This window comes from Scyliorhinus torazame, chromosome 14 (assembly GCF_047496885.1).
Source record: "Scyliorhinus torazame isolate Kashiwa2021f chromosome 14, sScyTor2.1, whole genome shotgun sequence".
NCBI lineage: Eukaryota > Metazoa > Chordata > Chondrichthyes > Carcharhiniformes > Scyliorhinidae > Scyliorhinus > Scyliorhinus torazame.
This window is the reverse complement of record NC_092720.1, coordinates 124,192,414-124,210,850: the sequence shown is the minus strand read 5'-3', so window position 1 is coordinate 124,210,850 and position 18,437 is coordinate 124,192,414. Positions and strand designations below refer to the sequence as shown.

Genomic DNA, 18,437 nt, shown 5'->3' with positions numbered 1-18,437 from the left:
AAGGAGGCCACGGGTCTGCCCGCTTGGTTGAGGGTGGCCGCCAGAGCTACGTCGGACACGTCGCTCTCGACTTGGAAGGGGAGGGACTCGTCAATGGTGTGCATCGTGGCCTGGCGGGCCTCTGTCGACAGGGGAAAAACCATGGATTGGATTAGCGGGCGGGCCTTGACCGCATAGTTGGAGACCCACTGGGCATAAGAGAAAAATCCCAGGCAGTGTTTCAGAGCCTTGGAGCAGTGAGGAAGGGGGAACTCCATGAGGGGGCGCATGCGTTCAGGGTCTGGACCAATAACTCCATCATGCGCTATGTAGCCGAGGATGGCTAGATGGTCGGTGCTGAACACGCATTTATCCTTGTTATATGTGAGATTAAGGATTTTTGCGGTATGGAGGAATTTTCGGAGGTTGGTGTCATGGCCCTGCTGGTCGTGGCCGCAGATGGTGACATTATCGAGATACGGGAATGTTGCCCGCAAACCGTACCGGTCAACCATTCGGTCCATCTCTCATTGGAAGACCGAGACTCTATTAGTGACACCGAAGGGAACCTTTAGGAAGTGGTAGAGCCGCCCATCTGCTTCGAAAGCAGTGTATTTGCGGTCGCTAGGGCGGATTGGGAGTTGGTTGTAGGCGGACTTTAGATCCACCGTGGAAAAGACCTTCTTTGTGCGATCCTGTTGACCAGATCGGATATGCGGGGGAGAGGGTACGCGTCAAGCTGCGTATACCTGTTGATGGTCTGGCTATAATCGATGATCATCCTATGCTTCTCTCAGTCTTTACAACCACTACTTGAGCTCTCCAGGGACTGTTGCTAGCCTCAATGACACCTTCCCTCAGTAATCACTGGACCTCAGAGCTAATAAAGGTCCGGTCCTGGGCACTGTACTGTCTGCTCCTGGTGGCGACGGGTTTGCAATCCGGGGTGAGGTTCGCAAACAGGGAAGGCGGATCGACCTTGAGGGTTGCGAGGCTACAGACAGTGAGGGGGGTATAGGACCGCCGAATTTAAAGGTTAGGCTTTGGAGGTTGCATTGAAAATCTAACCCTAGGAGCGTGGCAGCGCAGAGGTGGGGAAGGACGTAGAGCCGGTAATTTTTAAACTCCCTTCCCTGGACCGTGAGGTTCGCTATGCAGAATCCTTTGATCTCCACTGAATGAGACCCGGAAGCCAGGGCGGTTTTTTTGTTAACTGGGTGAACGGGGAGAGAACAGTGCCTTACCTTGTTGGGGTGTATGAAGCTCTCCGTGCTCCCAGAGTCGGTCAGACAGGATGTTTCATGCCCATTAATGAGCACGGTCGAGAGTGTTCGGGGCCGAAACTGGTCCAGGTTCACCGAGGCTAGTCGTGGCAGAAGTTGGATGTTCTCCTCGGGCGGTGTGTGGTCATCCGAGTCGGGGTCCTGAGAGTCCAGCCAAGATGGCAGCGCCCACTGGTCGCACATGGCTGGGGGTGCATAAGATGGTGGCGCCCATCCATCACATGTGGTGTCCGAGAGACAAGATGGCGGCGCCCGGAGGCCGCACATGGCCCATGGAGAGGGTTGTGGTGGCGGTCCCGATTCGCCTCCGGAGACCGGAGCGACCGCCCGGGCCTGGCATACCACCACAAAGTGGCCCTTTTTGCCGCATCCTTTGCAGAGGAATGAGCGGGCCGGACAGCGCTGTCGGGGGTGCTTGGCTTGCCCGCAAAAATAGCAGCGGGGCCCCCCAGGGTTGCCTAGCAGTCTTGCAGCACCAGCTTGTAGGGGGATGGGGGATGCATCGGAGTCGGTCGCGGGGGGGTTCCACGCTGCCCAAAGGGCTGCCGTGTGGTCGGGGATGTAAGCGCGGGCATTTTGGGAGGCTATATCCAGGGAGCTAGCAAGGGGCAGTGCCTCCTTGAGGCCTAGTGTCTCTTTCTCCAGCAATCGCTGGCGGATTTGGGAGGACAGCATATCTGCAACAAATGCGTCCCGGCTCAAAAGTTCTGTGTGGTCGCTGGCCGAAACTTGCGGGCAGTTACAGTTCCTCCCCAACACCAGGAGCGCACGGTAGAACTCCTCCAGCGATTCCCCAAGAATTTGTCGCCTCGTCGCTAGTAGATGTCGGGCGTAGAATTGGTTTACAGGGCAAATATAGTGTCCTTTCAGTAGATTCATTGCGGCCTCGAAATCGTCCGCGTCCTCGATGAGAGTGTAGATCTTTGGGCTCACCCTCGAGTGCAGAACCTGCATTTTCTGGTCCTCCGTGGTTGTAGTTGTGGCCGTCCTGAGATATCCATTGAAACACGCCAGCCAGTGCTTGAAGTTCCGCTGAGTTTGCCGCGTGCGGGCTGAGTTGCAGACACTCCAGCTTGATTCGGAGCTCCATTCTTGATAATTTAGTGTAATAAATTGATGCACGATCAATAACTCCAGAAGCTAGATTGGAGGCTATTGAAGGCTTTATTACACTAGCTGTTTCCCCCAGCAGCGCAGGTACAGAAGGCAGCTGCTGGGGAGACACGGGCTCTTATACACCGCCTTACTGGGTGGAACCAGCAGGCAGGCTTAACCAATGAAAACAGTACCTCCTACACCAATGGTCTTACAGCATTCCAGGGTACCATAATACCTCTAATACTGACTACCACACTTACACATCAGGTGGGCCAGAACTTTACGTCTCCTACCCCTGGTGGGTTTTGAGGCCAGAAGAGCATGGAATTGCAGGACAGGATTCCCCCCGGCTTCCTGATCAGACCGAACATGGTTGAGAGTTTACGCTGAGGCAGGTAGGGTCGCGGACAGGAAGCCCGTCCTTGTCCCAATTAAGGCATTTTCCTATCCTGCCTCAATTTTTAGGTTGATGACTAAAGATATTTCAGAGGGAGAGAAGGTTGGAAGTAAAGGAAGTTCAATCTCTGGTGGAAAGGGGGAGGGGAGTGGACATTTCCATCAGAACATGAAGGCATCCCCTCCCCTTAAGGCCCTGTGACCTCCAGACCCCCTCTGATCCAGACTTAATTCTAGGCAGCTCCCTGCAGTGCCTCTTCCACCCACTGCAGCACTGTGCTTGGAGGGACTGCCGATTTACCGGCCAATCTGATTGTTCATTACAGCGTAATATAGCATTGGGGATGTTGGCGTCGGCAGAGAGTGCCGGGGGTGTCCTCGCCATCTTAAAAATTCAGTCCTAGATGTTTGTCGCAATTTTCCTCTCATTGAGAAGCTTCAGCTGCAAATTTCAAAGAGATCATTGGCCGAATCTTCAAAACGGTCAATCTTTTGAGGTTTTTTTTATGATGTTTGCGGAATCAAATATGTTCCTCCAAGCCCTATAAAAATACTCTAGCCCATTGTTGGCCTGCTTTCAAAAGCCCTTTGGTATCTGCTCCCCTCCCGCCCATCAGACAGACCTCGTCCATTCATCAAATACCAGTGGCAGATCTGGTCTGCCTGGTATTAGTAATCGATTTCTGGCTAAACTTTCAGTAATCTTTTGATGCCTTCACTGATCTAGTTTAAACACAGCCATTTAAATGTTCCTGACAAAAGAATGCAAAACAGTATAGTCCCAAAACAAGTGCTCTACTCCGAGCTCAGCAATGGCAAGCGATCACTCGGAAGGCAGAGGAAATTCTACAAGGACACTCTGAAAGCCTCCCTAAATAAATGCAATATCCCCATCAACACGTGGGACTCGCATGCCTCAGAACGCACAAACTGGAGGAAAAGCATCCGCGAAGACGCCAATCACCTCGAGCGTCGTGGGTGGAGCACTCGGAGGCCAAGCGTGAACAGCGGAAAGAGAGCGCAGAATCCAGAGCTTCCCACCCACCCACCGCATCAAACACCACCTGTCAAACCTGCAGCAGAGTCTGCGGATCCAGGATCGGACTATGCAGCCACCGCAGAACCCACTTCCCCAGAGTGGAACAAGTCATCCTCGACCCTGAGGGGCTGCCCAACAGGCCTGTGGTAGATGTGGTCTGTCTGGTATTAGTAATCAATTTCCAGATAACTTTTCAGTAACCTTTTGATCTTCACTGATCTAGTTTAACCACAGCCATTTAAAGTTTTCTGACAAAAGAAAGCAAAACAGTACAGTACATTTTTCAATAGGGTCCTCTCTGTTCCATTCATCTCGCGTCCGCTGTACAATGGTTCCAATCGGGATAATCCAACCTGCAGATTTACCCAGACCAGTGTGACAGGATTTCTTGCCTTTCAGGTTATTGATCGTAATACTGCTGCTTTTCTTTACCACTGCTACAGCATAGTAGCATGACTCCCCTGTAATACACAGCACATTGCCGATTATTAGACTCCATAGAAATCGCGTTTCCATTTCATACCTTACGCATCTGCATCAATTGCTTTAATCTTAATGGTAACTTGTTAATGGAATAAGTTCAGTTCCTGCAGATGGCCCTGAGGCAATAATGCTTTTCAAATGTCTTAAGTAATGGAAAGTAGAATAAGATACACAAGTTATTGAGACCACTTTGGAGTCAGGTCTATCACACACATTGAAATTCTTGTGGAGCACAGTTTCTCATGGACATTGAAATAGTTGTGGTGAGGGGTCTATTGCATGTTGAGGCCACTACCAAGAGTCATCAGGTGCTTAGATCATTGTTGAAGGATATCTATCACAATTATTGGGATTCCTACAGAGAAGTGTCATCATCGATTATTATAATGGCTGCAGGGCAGCGCCCCTGCCAGTGGCAGGCTGGAAGATTGGGAAACTTCTAAAAATCAACAAAGGGTGACTAAAAGAAGTAATAAAATGAGCAAAGGTAAATTATGAAAGAAATCTAGCACAATATATAAAAAAGGACAGCAAAAGCTTCTGTAAGTATATTAAAGAGAAGGGAGTAGCTACAGTGAATGTTGGTCCCCTGGCGGATGAGGCTGGGAAGTTAATAGTGGGGAACATAAAAATGACGCTAAATCAATATTTTGCCTCAGTTTTCACGGTGGAAGACACTGGTATCATCCCAAAAGTAACAAGAAATGCAGAGGTAATAGAAAGGGAGGAACTTTGAACAATCATCATCAATAGGGAAAAAGTGCTATACAAACTATTCGGATTGAAGGCAGACAGGTCCCCAGGCCCTGACGAGCTACATCCTAGGGTCTAAAAGGAAGTGGCAGTGGTGATAGTGGATCCATTGGTTATAATATTCAAAATTCCCTCAATGTGGTAAAGGTTCCGGTGGGTTGTAAAAATGTAATGTAACGCCCTTATTCAAAAAGAGAGGGAGGCAGAAAGTAGGAAACTGTAGACCAGTTAGTTTAACATCTGTCATTGGACAATTGTTAGAATCCATTATTAAGGAAGGAATAACAGGAGATTTGGAAAGTCAAAACGCAATCCATCAGAGTCAGCATGGTTTTATGAAGGGTAATCGTGTTTGATTAATTTGCACTTTTAAAACATTGCACCAACTTCCAGCAGAATTACACCAAAGAGGTTGACTTCTGGTGACGGGGATGCGCTGAGCGGATGCACAAAAAGTGTCTCTCCTCCTGAAAACTTGGAACTAGGCACTGTAAATCCAAAATAGCCCACTAAAATTGGGAGGAAACACCCCTCACCCACCTCCAACACCATCAGGACAAGACATGCCAAGCAGCAGCAAGGGCCAAAAAGACAGCAAAAGCAGCAAAAACCTGGAAAGAAGGAACAAGGAGATGGCAAGCACATGGGGCGGCGAGGCTTCGGTCACACCTGAATGAGATGGACCACCAGGCCGCACACAAAGCTCCCTCCCCTGACAAACGAATAGAGGGAGTTCCTTACACAGGAACTTCAGGAGTTCAAGGGATGCAATTAAAACGGAGAGGATGGGCCCGGAGGTAAGCAGAAAACCAGAGAGAGTAGCAATATGCCAGGTAATACACGCTAGGGCCAACACTGGGCAGTGAAACTGAGACAGATCAGCCAAATGGAGTCCACAGCCACAGAACGGGGGGGAAACATGTAGATCTGAATATTATAGTGATCCTTGCTTGTTTGTGTTTCTTTTCTCGTTCTTTGGTTTATCTCTCTTTTGTAATTTTAACTTTTCCTTGGTTGCTTTGCTTGGTGCAGTTAAGAAGCTGGTCATTTAACGTATAAATTAAAATGTGTAGCCTAAAAATGTGAAAATCTATGAAAGCATTTTTTAAAAAATGACTAATTTGCGAGAGTTCTTCGAAGATGCAGCAATCCAAGTGGATAATGGGGATCCTGTAGATGTAAGATATCTGTATTTCCAGGAGGCATTTGATAAGGTGCCACACAGAAGATTAATACACAAGGTAAGATCTAATGGTATTAAGGGGAATTTATTAACTTGGATAGAAGGCTGGCTAACCGACAGAAGGCAAAGAGTCAGGACAAATGGTTCTTTTTCTGGTTGGCAAGATTTAATTAGTGGGGATGCCTACTCCTGCTCCTAGTTCTTGTGTTCTTATTAGCACAGGTTATTAGGATTGCAATAGAGAGGGGTGCATCATAGTTTATTTAGATGATTACAGGGGCAAACTTATTATATGCTGGATTGCTGTGGGTGGGGGAGGGCGCTGTTATCTCAGGTGACTGAGGCAACTGTGGAGCAAACTTTCACACAGGAGAGGGGCTAATCACAAGATGTTGAGCTCATTTTAGAAACGCCTCTCAATACTAAATACTCACAGGTCACTCAAAATAAGGTTCTATCATTTTCCAGTTGTTTGTTCAAAGGCTCTAAGGCCCGACAGAGCTACAATTTTGAAATGTTACTCTGAAAAGCAACCCAACTGTCGACATGTCTTATGAGAAGGTGATTGTGGTTAATGTTCTTGTTCAGTCCCTCTAGATGTAGTGCCCTTAGTGGGACCAGTAATTTGTGAAGCATGTTCCGATATATGCAAAATTTAGACTGTACCATGAGAGATTCTTAAAGGAATCGGGTTGCTAAAATGGAGCCTACCCTTTACGATAAACCAACTGAAACTCTTGGAATGACACAGCCAGAGACCTGTAAGTTGTCTTCAGCTGAAGAAGTCCATATTAGGGCACCAATCAGATCACATTCCAAGTGCAGGGACTGGATCAGGGTGCATCAGACATTCTATAGATGTACAAATCTTCGAGGAAACTTTGACCCAAGCCCACCAATCCAAAATACAATAGTATTGTTAATAAACATAAAGTGGGGGTTACTGGGTTATGGGGATAGGGTAGAGGTGCGGGCTTGAGTAGGGTCTCTTTGTAAGGGCCGGTGCAGACTCGATGGGCCTAATGGCCTCCTTCTGCACTGTACATTCTATGAAAGACTGGGATCAGAAGCCACGCACTTCATATCAGAATCTGAATCGATGCGAAATATTTTAACAGAATAAGTTCCAGAAGTAATAATTATTTGACACACCAAATGGTGGATACATCTTTAATTGGAGATGCTACTTCCAATCAGAATATTTCTTGCTGGGAAAGCTGCAAAACATCCAGAACAGACGGCACAGTGGCACAGTGATTAGCATTGCGGCCTCACAGCGCCAGGGACCTGGGTTCGAATCCAACCTCGGGTAACTGTCTGTGTGGAGTTTGCACATTCTCCCAGTGTCAGCGTGGGTTTCCTCCGAGTGCTCTGGTTTCCTCCCACAGTCCAAAGATGTGCAGATTAGTTGGATTGGTCATGCCAAATTACCCCTTAGTGTCCAAAGGTTGGGTGAGTTGCGGTTCCGATGTATGCAAAATTTAGACTGTACCATGAGAGATTGGGCCTGGGCAGGGTGTTCTTTCAGATGGTCAGTGCAGACTCGGTGGGCCAAATGGCCTCCTTCTGCGCTGGAGGGTTCAATGATTCTATGACATTTGTATCTTTTTGTGTAATCAGCCAGTGACAATGCATTAAGCGTGGCCAGGGCAATGTATACAACAGATAATGGTAGCAGATTCATAGCTGAGATGAACATTGAGTAACTGGTCCATTATAAATAAAGTGATAGCACTCCCTTTTTTTGAACAGTTTTGTTGACTTCATGAGCGATTTACCTGTGATATTTTCAGCTGCAATTGGTTTCAGTCGTGATGGCAAAAGACCTCCCTTGTATATATCGCCACCATCCAAAGTTGTAGCATCTGCTTGATCAGACTGAGAATGAGAAATATGTGTTTTATTAATAGAAAGTCTCCTTCTTTTCAAAGAGTGCAATTACCGAGGATTTTACCTGTTTTTCCCTCTAATTTTATCCTGAAATCCTCAATAATGAGATGTATTGATCCAAGTCCAGTGAGATAGCAATATTTATATATCTTCCAAATTGACATGTTGATTTGAGTTGTGCAAGACAGTGTAACTTACACAAGGCAGTGTAAGTTACGTGTGCAAACTCTTCATAGTACAGAAAAAGCCCACTTTCAGAATTCACACTTTCAGCGTGAACTGTTTTGCTTCAAGTTCACCATTCTACAGCTATTGTCATCATCATATACATGGGTGTCCACCTTTTTGACAGCTGCAGTGACCATATGCCTTTCAGTTGGGAAACAGCTTTGCTCTGTTCTTTTGCGACCTCTATTTCTGCACTATGGACCAGTGCCTGGTATCTTCTCATTCCTGTACTCTCTGTGTAACTTCAAAAGCTGCTGCACCCTTTCTAATATTTTATCCAACTAGAACCCATTCATTGCTGCATTTCCTTTGTGCCATCGGCACTGATCTTGTCACCACCCTCCCTTTCCTGGGTCTCCAGTAACCTTGAACATTATTATATTGGTCTCCTCCTATAATCCACGATAATTCACTCTCAGGTTTCCACAAACTTGTCCTTTTCACTGAGATATATCGATTGACTGGTACGTTAACCCCATTCCTTTGACTGCTTCTGTGAGTTCTTGCATCCTCTCCTATTTGATCATAACCCTATAATGAGCTTCTTGAGAAACATATCTCTGATTTTTCAACCTTTGTTTTTAAATGTGAACACACCATAGCATATTCAGCTTTGTTGCTATTCTTGTTTCACTTTACTCACTTCTTCTCCTTGTAAATTTATTTATTTGGGCTATTACCCCATTCAAACTTTCATCCATCTTTTTTTTAAAGTTACCTCATGCTGTACTAAGAATCCTCCTGGGGTGAAGTGCTGCCCAATCTCTGATTTTATTTTTTAAACTTAACATTCAAAACATTGATGCCTGTTTTTAATTTCTTGCTGTTCTTCATTAAATGGTGTTTTTTTCTTTACGACTTTAGAAATGCCCTTATGTTGGTTAAATGTTTTAAATTTTTTAATTCGTTCATGAAGTGTGGGTGTCACTGGAAAGACCAGCATTTATTACCGGCCCTTGAGAAGATGGTGGTGAACTGCCTTTTTGAACTGCTGCAATCCATGTGGCGCAGGCACACCCACAGTGCTGTTAGGGAGAGAGTTTCAGAGTTTCGGCCTAGTGAGAATTACATATCATTCCAAGTGGGGATAGGGCGTGACCTGGAGGGGAACGTGCATTTGATGATGTTCCCATACACTGGCTACAATAACAAAACCACATGGATCACCGAACATGGACATAGGCACGGAATTTATGAACGACACACAAGGACCAGTCAGCCCTCTTTACTAATGATAGTGGCAGTAGGGTCTTTTGCCAAAATATGGAGAGCTACCCACTGACTAGTCAAGTAACAGCCTGATGTAGTCAAACTCACTGAATCTTACAACCAAGATCACAGACAGCTCCGCCATTGCTGGACTTGGCCTGTAATATCAGCTGGGCGAAGCCACCAGAGGAGGCAGCACAGTGATATCCTTCAGGAGGAAGCATCACTGGAAGTCTAAACGTTGTCTCTGGAACCTATGAACTCTCTGGGCATGAGCGCATGCTGCTGATTACCAGGTACCACACTTCCTCAGCTGATGGAAACAATATTCCTTCAATTTGAAAAGCAGTTGAAGGAGGCACTGAGAGTAGCAAATGTACAGCATGACCTCTGAGTGGGAGGATTTCAATGTCCATCGTCACGCTTGGCTCGGCAGTACCACTACTGACCAAGCTAATCATATCCTGAAGAACATATCTGCCAGACTGGGACTGCAGCAAGTGGTGAGGGAACTAACAAGTGGGACATGATGGCACAGTGGTTAGCACTGCTACCTCACAACGCCTGGTATCCGGGTTCAATTCCAGCCTTGTCTCTGTAGAGTTTGCTCATTATTCCTGTGTCTGTGTGGGTTTCCTCCAGGTGCTCCAGTTTCCTCCCACAATCCAAAGACAGTCCATAGATTTAAGGTAAGAGGCAGGAGGGGATGTGAGGAAAAACCTTTCCACCCAAAGGGTGGTGGGAATCTGGAACTCGCTGCTTGAATGGGTGGTGGAGGCAGAGACCCTCATAACATTTAAGAAGTATTTAGATGTGCACTTGCGATGCCAAAGTAAACAAGGCTGTGGGCCAAGTGCTGTGAAATGGGGTTAGAATACGTCGGCAGTTGTTTTGACCAGTACAGACACGATGGGCGAAAGGATCTGTTCTGCGCTGTAGACCACCAGGACTCTATGTGCAGGTTAGGAGGATTGACCATGCTAAATTGCCCCTTAGAGTCCAGGGATTCGCATGTTAGGTTATGGAGATGGGGCACGGTGGCTGAGGCAGTGGACCTAGGTAAAATGCTCTTTTGAAGAGCAGACTAAATAGGCCGATGGTCTCCTTCTGCACTGTTGGGATCTCTAGATTCTATGGAAGAAATGTACTTGACCTCTTTCTTACCAAATTACATGTCACAGAAGCACTTGCCCATGAAAGTATTGGTAGAAGTGGGCAGCAGATAACTATTGGGGAGGCTGACGAAATCCACCCAGTTGGCCACTGGAATTAGAGGCTTGTCTTATGATGAGAGCCGAAGCAAATTTAGAAGAATGAGAGGCAATCTCCTTGAAACAGACAAATTATCCAAGGGCTTGATAGGTTAGACGCTGAGAGACTGTTCCCCCTGGTCAGGGATCTAAGACATGAGGACACAATCTCAAGATAAAGGGCCAATCATTTAGGACAGAGTGACGAGAAATTACTTCACTCAACCGGTTGCGAATCTTTGGCATTCTCTACTGCAGAGGGTTGTGCATGCTTCACTGTTGATGGAAAGATTTTTGATTCCTCAGGAAATCTAGGGATACGGGGAATAGACAGGAAAGTGGAGTTGGAGCCCAAGGTCAGCCATGATTGTATTTAATGATGGATCAGGCTTGATGGGCTGTATGGTTGACTACTGCTCCAACTTTTAGGTTCTTGTGTGAACAATTCATCGAATGGACTGTTGTCTGCTCCAGCTGCTGCTGCATCACTGGAATTTGGTTGTACCAATCAAATGTTTTAAAGCCAGCACCAAAGCTTTATTTATACCAGTAACCCAGTTAATTAGGTAGGATCCCCAGAGCAAAATGTGGCACAAATCATGTGATGGAGGCAAGTGTGCAATTTTTCCAGGATTTATGATCTTTCTATTGACTTACATCCACCAGGTTAATTGTTCAGATTAGACTGACAATCTTGCAATAAAATAATTTGTTTACAATCTCTGGGCGGGATTTACCGATCAACCCGCCGTGTGTTTTCGGCGGCCAGCGGGATTTTCCGGTCCCGCCGTTGTCAATGGAATTTCCTGTTGACTGCACCCCTCGTCGCTGGGAAACTCGTGCGCTGTCAGTGGAACTGGGACGCACCGTCAGCGTGAACGGCCGGTAAATTCTGCCCATGTCCAAGTCTAAATAAAATCAAGGCCTACCTTAATAGCATTCACACAGCTTTCATGGCTTTCCTTCCTTATGCAACTGAATTCGGGGTAGTCTGTGGCCATTTTACTTTTCAAATCATTGCATTTTTGTTGCTCGTGTATAGAAACTGTACACCATCTGATAGCTGGGTCAGCAGCAAATGAAAGGGCTAAGGAAAAAGGAAATGAACGTCAGTCAGCAATTGTATGGGGAGAGAAGAGCGCAGCAATCCTGGAACAGAGGTACGATAGTTGTACAGATACTGGACAGTGATGTTAATGGGAAAGAGAGAGAGATGCCAGCAATTATACAGCAGGTGAAGCAAACACAGCTGTAATATAGCGAAGTGAAAGCACAATAATCACGAAGAGGGAAAGAAGCATGCTCTATAGGTCCAAAGAGTAAGGACAACCAGTGTACAGGGGAGAGAACACAGTGATTGAATGGGTCGAGAGCATGACGATTGTAAAGGAGAGAGAGCGCACAATGATTGTAAAAGAGAGAGCATTGTGATGGTACAGTAGAGGGCAGGGAGAAAGATTAGCATGTGGAAGGGCTAGGGAAGAGTGAGTGAGGGAAAACATCAATAATACAGGAAAGAGGTAGGAAGGTCACAAACTATACAGGAGAAAGCGGAAACAATGATTGACCAGAGAAATATAAGTGTGATCATACAGTAAGTGAGGAAGGGCATAAATTATACAGGAGCAAACAAACAGTAAATTATGATAATAATAATCTTTATTGTCACCAGTAGGCTTACATTAACACTGCAATAAAGTTACTGTGAAAAGCCCCTAGTCACCACATTCCGGCGCCTATTTGGGTACACGGAGGGAGAATTCAGAATATCCAAATTACCTAACAGCACGTCTTCGAGAGCACCCGGACGAAACCCACGCAGACATAAGGAGAACGTGCAGACACCAAACAGACAGTGACCCAAGCCGGGAATCGAACCTGGGACCCTGGCTCTGTGAAGCCACAGTGCGAACCACTGCACTACCGTGGTCAATCATACAAGAGCAAGAGAGAGGACAGCACTTGTACAAAAGCAGAAAAACTAAAACACACTTATTATGCAGTGCACGGAGGAAGAGCAATTGCATTGATAATACAAGGTAACATACATTAACACAGAAGAGAGAAGGAGAGTATATAAACAACAGTTCAAAGATGTGCAGGTTAGGTGGATTGGCCATGCTAAATTGCCCTTAGTGTTCAAAAAGGTTCGGAGGGTTGTTGGGATATGGGGATAGGGTGGAAGTGAGGGCTTAAGTGGGTCCGTGCAGACTCGATGGGCCGCATGGCCTCCTTCTGCACTGTATGTTCTATGTTCTAAAAGATGGAGAGAAGATGAGCCAAAATGTGACAGAGGAGAGGAATAGCATTTATGTATAGAGTGCATCATAATTAGAGAAGAGAAATGATAACGATATACATGAGAAAGTAAATGGGTAAATGCACACAAAACAGAGGGGCATAAAAAACTGATTATACAGAGAGAAAATGCATTGTGATCGTGTGTTATCAGTGAGTCATCTTGTGATTCAGAGGCAAGAGGGCTACCAACAGAGCCTCAGCTGACACTGCTGTAAGTTTCCTTTTTAGTGATTATATGACTGAAAGAGAAATGAAGCACAACGTTTATCCTGGAAAGTGGACGGTATTTATAAGAGAGAGAGAAGCAGTAGTTATGCAGGAGGGAAAACACAGTGGAATCTAGCAGTGAGTATAAAGGAAAGATTGAGAATAAGACGGTAGTTGTACAGACAGAGAAGACAGCAAGATACGAGTGGTAGAGGTAGTGTTACTCAGGAGATAGGAGACAGATTATACTGGAGAGAGAAAGGAAACAGTAGATTTCCCAGAAGAGTGGTGATTATCAAAGAGAGAGAAATGTAATTTCCGGAATGTGGCGACTAGGGGCTTTTCACAGTAACTTCATTTGAAACCTACTTGTGACAATAAACTATTTTCATTTCATTTCATTTCATAAAATGAAAGAGCATAGTGATATTCAGAGGAAACAGTGTAATACCATAGGAGAGAGGATAGCACTTAAGTAATCATCACTAAGCTTTATGCTAAAGTCATAAAAACAAACGGTCAGTTACAATTACAGAGGCTGTAGTTTCATGCTCTTTAAATGAGAACAGTTTGAAATGGGGATTTATGCATCAGCAGTTCAACTGATAATTGGACAAACTAAATCATCCTTTGGATTTGTTGGGTTGGCGACAGCAGCTTGAAGCAATGCTGTGCCTACAGGCAGTTTACAGCATGTCAGAGGGGTTCTGCAACCTTCCAAGACAGAGCTTATTTGAAATAGTAAAGGAACTCCCCAGGTTATGACATACAGATTTATAGTCTCGCAGTTATTATGGCATGGAAAGACACCATTCAGTCCAATGAGTCCATGCCGACTTTCTGAAAAGCAATCTAATCAATCCCATTCCACCTCACTGTCCCCACAGCCCTGAAAGTTTACTTCCCTCAAATGCCCATCTACTTCTTTCATCATCTCTGCTTCGATCACCTTGTGGGCAGCACGCTCTAGGTCATTACCATTCACTGTATAAAAACGTTCTTCCTCAAAACCAGCATACGTACACACACACGCATCAGTTAATGGAAACAGCTACCTTTGTCTTCTTTATCAAACCTGACAAAAGCTTGCATACCTCTGTCAAACCTCACACCAAATATCAAACTTCTTTGCTCCAAGGAGAACAACCACAGTTTCTCCAACCTAACTTTGTACTTCAAATCCCTTATCCCAGGAATGATTAAGGTAAATTTCCTCTACACCCTCTCGAGGTCTCTCACATCCTCTAAAGGCTATTGACCAGAAGTGGATACAATACTCTAGTAGTGGCCTATCCAAAGTTTTATGCAGGTTCAGTATAACTTTCCTATTCTTGAACTCAATACATCCATTTATGAAGCTGGGGAGCATTCAAGTCTTCAGGTAGCATATTCGGCTATATTCTCTCGTGTGTGGTAGGCTGTAGAATTTATTTATATATGTTTTTATAAAACTCAACTCAGAAAGAAAGGATGAAATTTTACATTTTATACCACCTAGTCTCCAATTAATTCTTTTTGAGGTTATAATGTAAGTAATGTAATATATCATGATCAATTATTCCACAAACAGCAATGAGGTAAGTTTTAAAAGTGATGTTGTTTGAGAGATTGGAAGAACTCTCCTGCTATTCTACGAATAGTGGAATGCTATGTTTCACATTTATCTCAGAGCAAATGGAATCTATTCCAAAATGGAGTACTTGAACAATGTAGCACTTTACATACAGCATAATTTAGATGCTCAAATCTCTGGAGGTTATGAACCTACCCTTCTACATCTAAGCACATGATCATATCCTTCTGTTCTATTCCCACTCCTGTACTTATCTAGCCTCCCCTTAATACATCTATTGCATCACCTCAACCTTTCCTTGTGGTAGCAAGATCCACATTCTACTCACTTTCTAGATGAAGAAGTTGCTCCTGAATTCTGTATTTACTGGTGACTATTTATGGCCCTAGCTCTGGTCTGCCCCGCTAGTGGAAACACTTCTCCTGTGCCTGAATCCTGTTAATTATAAGGAAACCATATAATATGGTTTATATCTATGTTTTAAATTTATGGTTACATTTATAATATGTTCACAGTTCTCTAAGTGTTGTCTAACCAAATTTCACGGTTTAATGTAATGTCCCTACTTTTCAATTCCATCATTCTTGAAATGCGCTCCAGTGCCTTTTCTTTTACGTCCTCATGAACTTGCATTCCTACTTCTAACATTGCCATTGTTTCATTGTCTGTTCATAATGAAATGCCTCAGCTTTAGAGACTAGCTGAATGCTGTATGTGGTACTGAGATTGGTTAAAGACGGTAATGTAAATGTTGTGCCTAAATCAGATTATCTTTAGTCAGCTGTCACCGAAAGATCTGTCAGCCCAATTGTCCCATGTCACGTAATTACTTTTTCATATGAAATTGAATCAAAAAGGGCTAATTGGCCCTTCAAGTTCATTCATAGAATCATAGACTTTACAGTGCCCTTACAGAGGCCATTCGGCCATCGAGTTTGCACTGGCTCTTGGAAAGAGCACCTACTTAAACCCATACCTCCACCCTATCCGCGTAACCCAGTAACACCACCTAACCTTTTGGATACTGAGGGGCAATTTTAGCATGGCCAATCCACCTAACCTGCACATCTTTGGACTGTGGGAGGAAACTAGAGCACCCGGAGGAAACCCATGTAGACATGGGGAGAAAGTGTATACTCCACACAGTCACCTGAGGCCGGAATTGAACCCGGGACCCTGGAGCTGTGAGGCAGCAGCGCTAACCACTGTTCCACCGTGGCCCCCCTGCCAATTCTGAAACAATCAGTTCCACTGAGGACTCTACCAAAATGATTCAATCACTTGGGGGAAGTGATCAACTGCAGGTAAAAACTCCAAGAAGTTGAAGATCTATTGCGGTTTATTTTCCTGTTCCTTGTAGATAATCTGTGAAGCATTTCCAACTGCTCCACCATTATCATCAGTGCACTTCTGAACTCTCTTGTTCATTCTAAGATCCATATATTCTGTTAGACTCACTTCCAGCTCTCTTCATTCAATCTATTGAGACAGATTTCCCACACTTGTAAACCTATCACTGTGCAACATTTTGTCGCACATACATAGTACAAAAGGAAAATCTTCAACTTTGGAATCAAAGTTTATCTTCCCTAGCTCGTTTTCTTTGTCGAATTTCCAAACTACAAATCTTTTTACCTCCCTCAATCTTCCATTGTTTCTGCAATATATAAGCTTTCAAACCCCAAACTTGGAACCACTTAATCATAAATTTCATTGCTTTCTCTCTTTTCAACCTTAGTCATATCTGAAACTGCAGACCTTCCCGTAACATTATTTTCAATTGGTCACAGGTATGACTGTGGAAAATTCTTGCATTGTACCATCCCAGTTTAAGCAGAGTAACAGCTTTTTTTAATGCATTGCAATACAATAAATGGACATTATGGAATTTTGATGCGTTGTTCCAAGAACATATCAGTGATTTATAATAAAGTAATTCTTCCCAATGTTATAAAGGTGTATTTTTCCCTGGGAGGTGTCCAAAAGCCCCAACATAATGATATCCCAACACCTCCTTTGAGGTAGTAATTTTGAAGCATACAGATATTGAAACAAGAAGATCTATTCGAGCTGTGGAGACAAACAGGAAAATCGCTACAAATGCTGCAATTAAAACAAGAACATTTTGGAAGTTCAGTTGGCATCCAAAAAACTAAAAAGGTCACGTTTTCTGCGTAGTAAACCCTTCATTAGAACTGGGAAAAGATCTGTGTCCAAACCATTTATTCTGATACAGAACAAATAACCATTTCTGATCGTCCCACTACCACGTTCATTCACTGCTCTGGTTGGTTTGCATTCTGTTTGCATTGTACAGAATTTCCGTCTCAATCTGCAAAATCTATTCCATAAATATATTTCCTGGGACTTATTATCAAGAGAGTTAAAAATTAGAGAATGAAGCCCATTGAATTCCTTTTCTCCTGCTGAGTTTGAAAGCAGTTAACTGTTCAACCTTAAATTTTAACTCTTCACCTCGCAGTTGCGAGCTCTTTTTCTTGATACTTTAAAAGATCTCTAATGAGTTTACCAAGGGTCTTCTACACTTGCACCATATTGATTCTGCACAATTGGAGCAAATTGTGTTTTTCTCATGTAATGAACTAAATGTTTATGGAAGATATACTTGAATCCATGATACATGTCTGTTTTAAGTGAATGTATCTGAAATTAAGTTTAATACTCACAAATAATTCCCAAGAGTAAAACAGCATGCAGTAAAGTCATCTTGCCAAATTGTGGATTGAAGAACAGAGAAGTAGTGGGACTTCGGTCACAAACCTGAGCAGCAGGCTTGTGAGAGGGCTTCTGTGCTCGCTCTTGCCTTTATAAGGTCCAGAACTGACTACTTTAGCAGAATGATAGATAAGACTGACGTTGGCCTGTTTGGGTTCTATTTCACAAGAGGACTTACCAAAACACAGCCCACTTCAGATATATTCAAATAAACCTTTGTTTAAACAAGCAGGGTTACAGGGAGAGAAGAAGGCCTTTGTCGACCTCTGCTTGAAATCAGACACGTCAGAATGTGAACAAGAATAATTTGGGGCATATGATCCATCATTTGATTTTCTGTATCTCATCTCTCTCTGCTTTTTTCCTATAGCTGAACTCTTTTATTGGCCTTAGTTTTCTTTTGCTTAATTTATTCAAATATTCTTTGTACCTATATTTTTAAATTTTGCTCTATCTTCAATCTGTTCAAGGTTCATTCAGTCAAGGGTTTAGGAGTTATTAATCAATTTTGAGATCTGATTTGTTTCTCATTTTCCACATCATTCCCTCCATCATCTCCTCTTGCTACCATCTGTTTCAACTTTCTGTGCTCACCTTTCTTGTCCTTCTCCCTTATCAACAATGGAGGATAATACAACGGGAAGGTATTGCTCTCCAAGTGGGTCCTCATGGATGAGATTGGTCAGACGGTGTTACCATTTGATCATGGGGCACTACAGGAAACTATTCTGCTCTTTCTTGCGCTTCCACATTCAAGCCTGACACCACTGAAAAATATTCAGATTGTGTGAAACTCTAGCCAGCTTTTTGAGCCTGAGCACCAACTCAG

At 44.1% G+C, this 18,437-nt stretch overlaps 1 protein-coding gene across 1 annotated transcript in view; it reads right to left on the bottom strand.

The window, feature by feature from the left end:
* LOC140390004 (serotransferrin-1-like) overlaps nucleotides 1–17,737 on the bottom strand; it is a 68,900-nt gene extending 51,163 nt beyond the window's left edge. Inside the window, exons 1-4 of the mRNA XM_072474770.1 lie at nucleotides 17,560–17,737; nucleotides 11,721–11,878; nucleotides 7,993–8,092; nucleotides 4,074–4,256 (exon numbers count right to left, since the gene is read on the bottom strand). Of these exons, the coding sequence (XP_072330871.1) occupies nucleotides 4,074–4,256; nucleotides 7,993–8,092; nucleotides 11,721–11,878; nucleotides 17,560–17,599 (481 nt within the window). The 5' untranslated portion in view covers nucleotides 17,600–17,737. The remainder of the gene's footprint in view (nucleotides 1–4,073; nucleotides 4,257–7,992; nucleotides 8,093–11,720; nucleotides 11,879–17,559) is intronic.
* Between the last annotated feature and the right edge of the window lie 700 nt (nucleotides 17,738–18,437).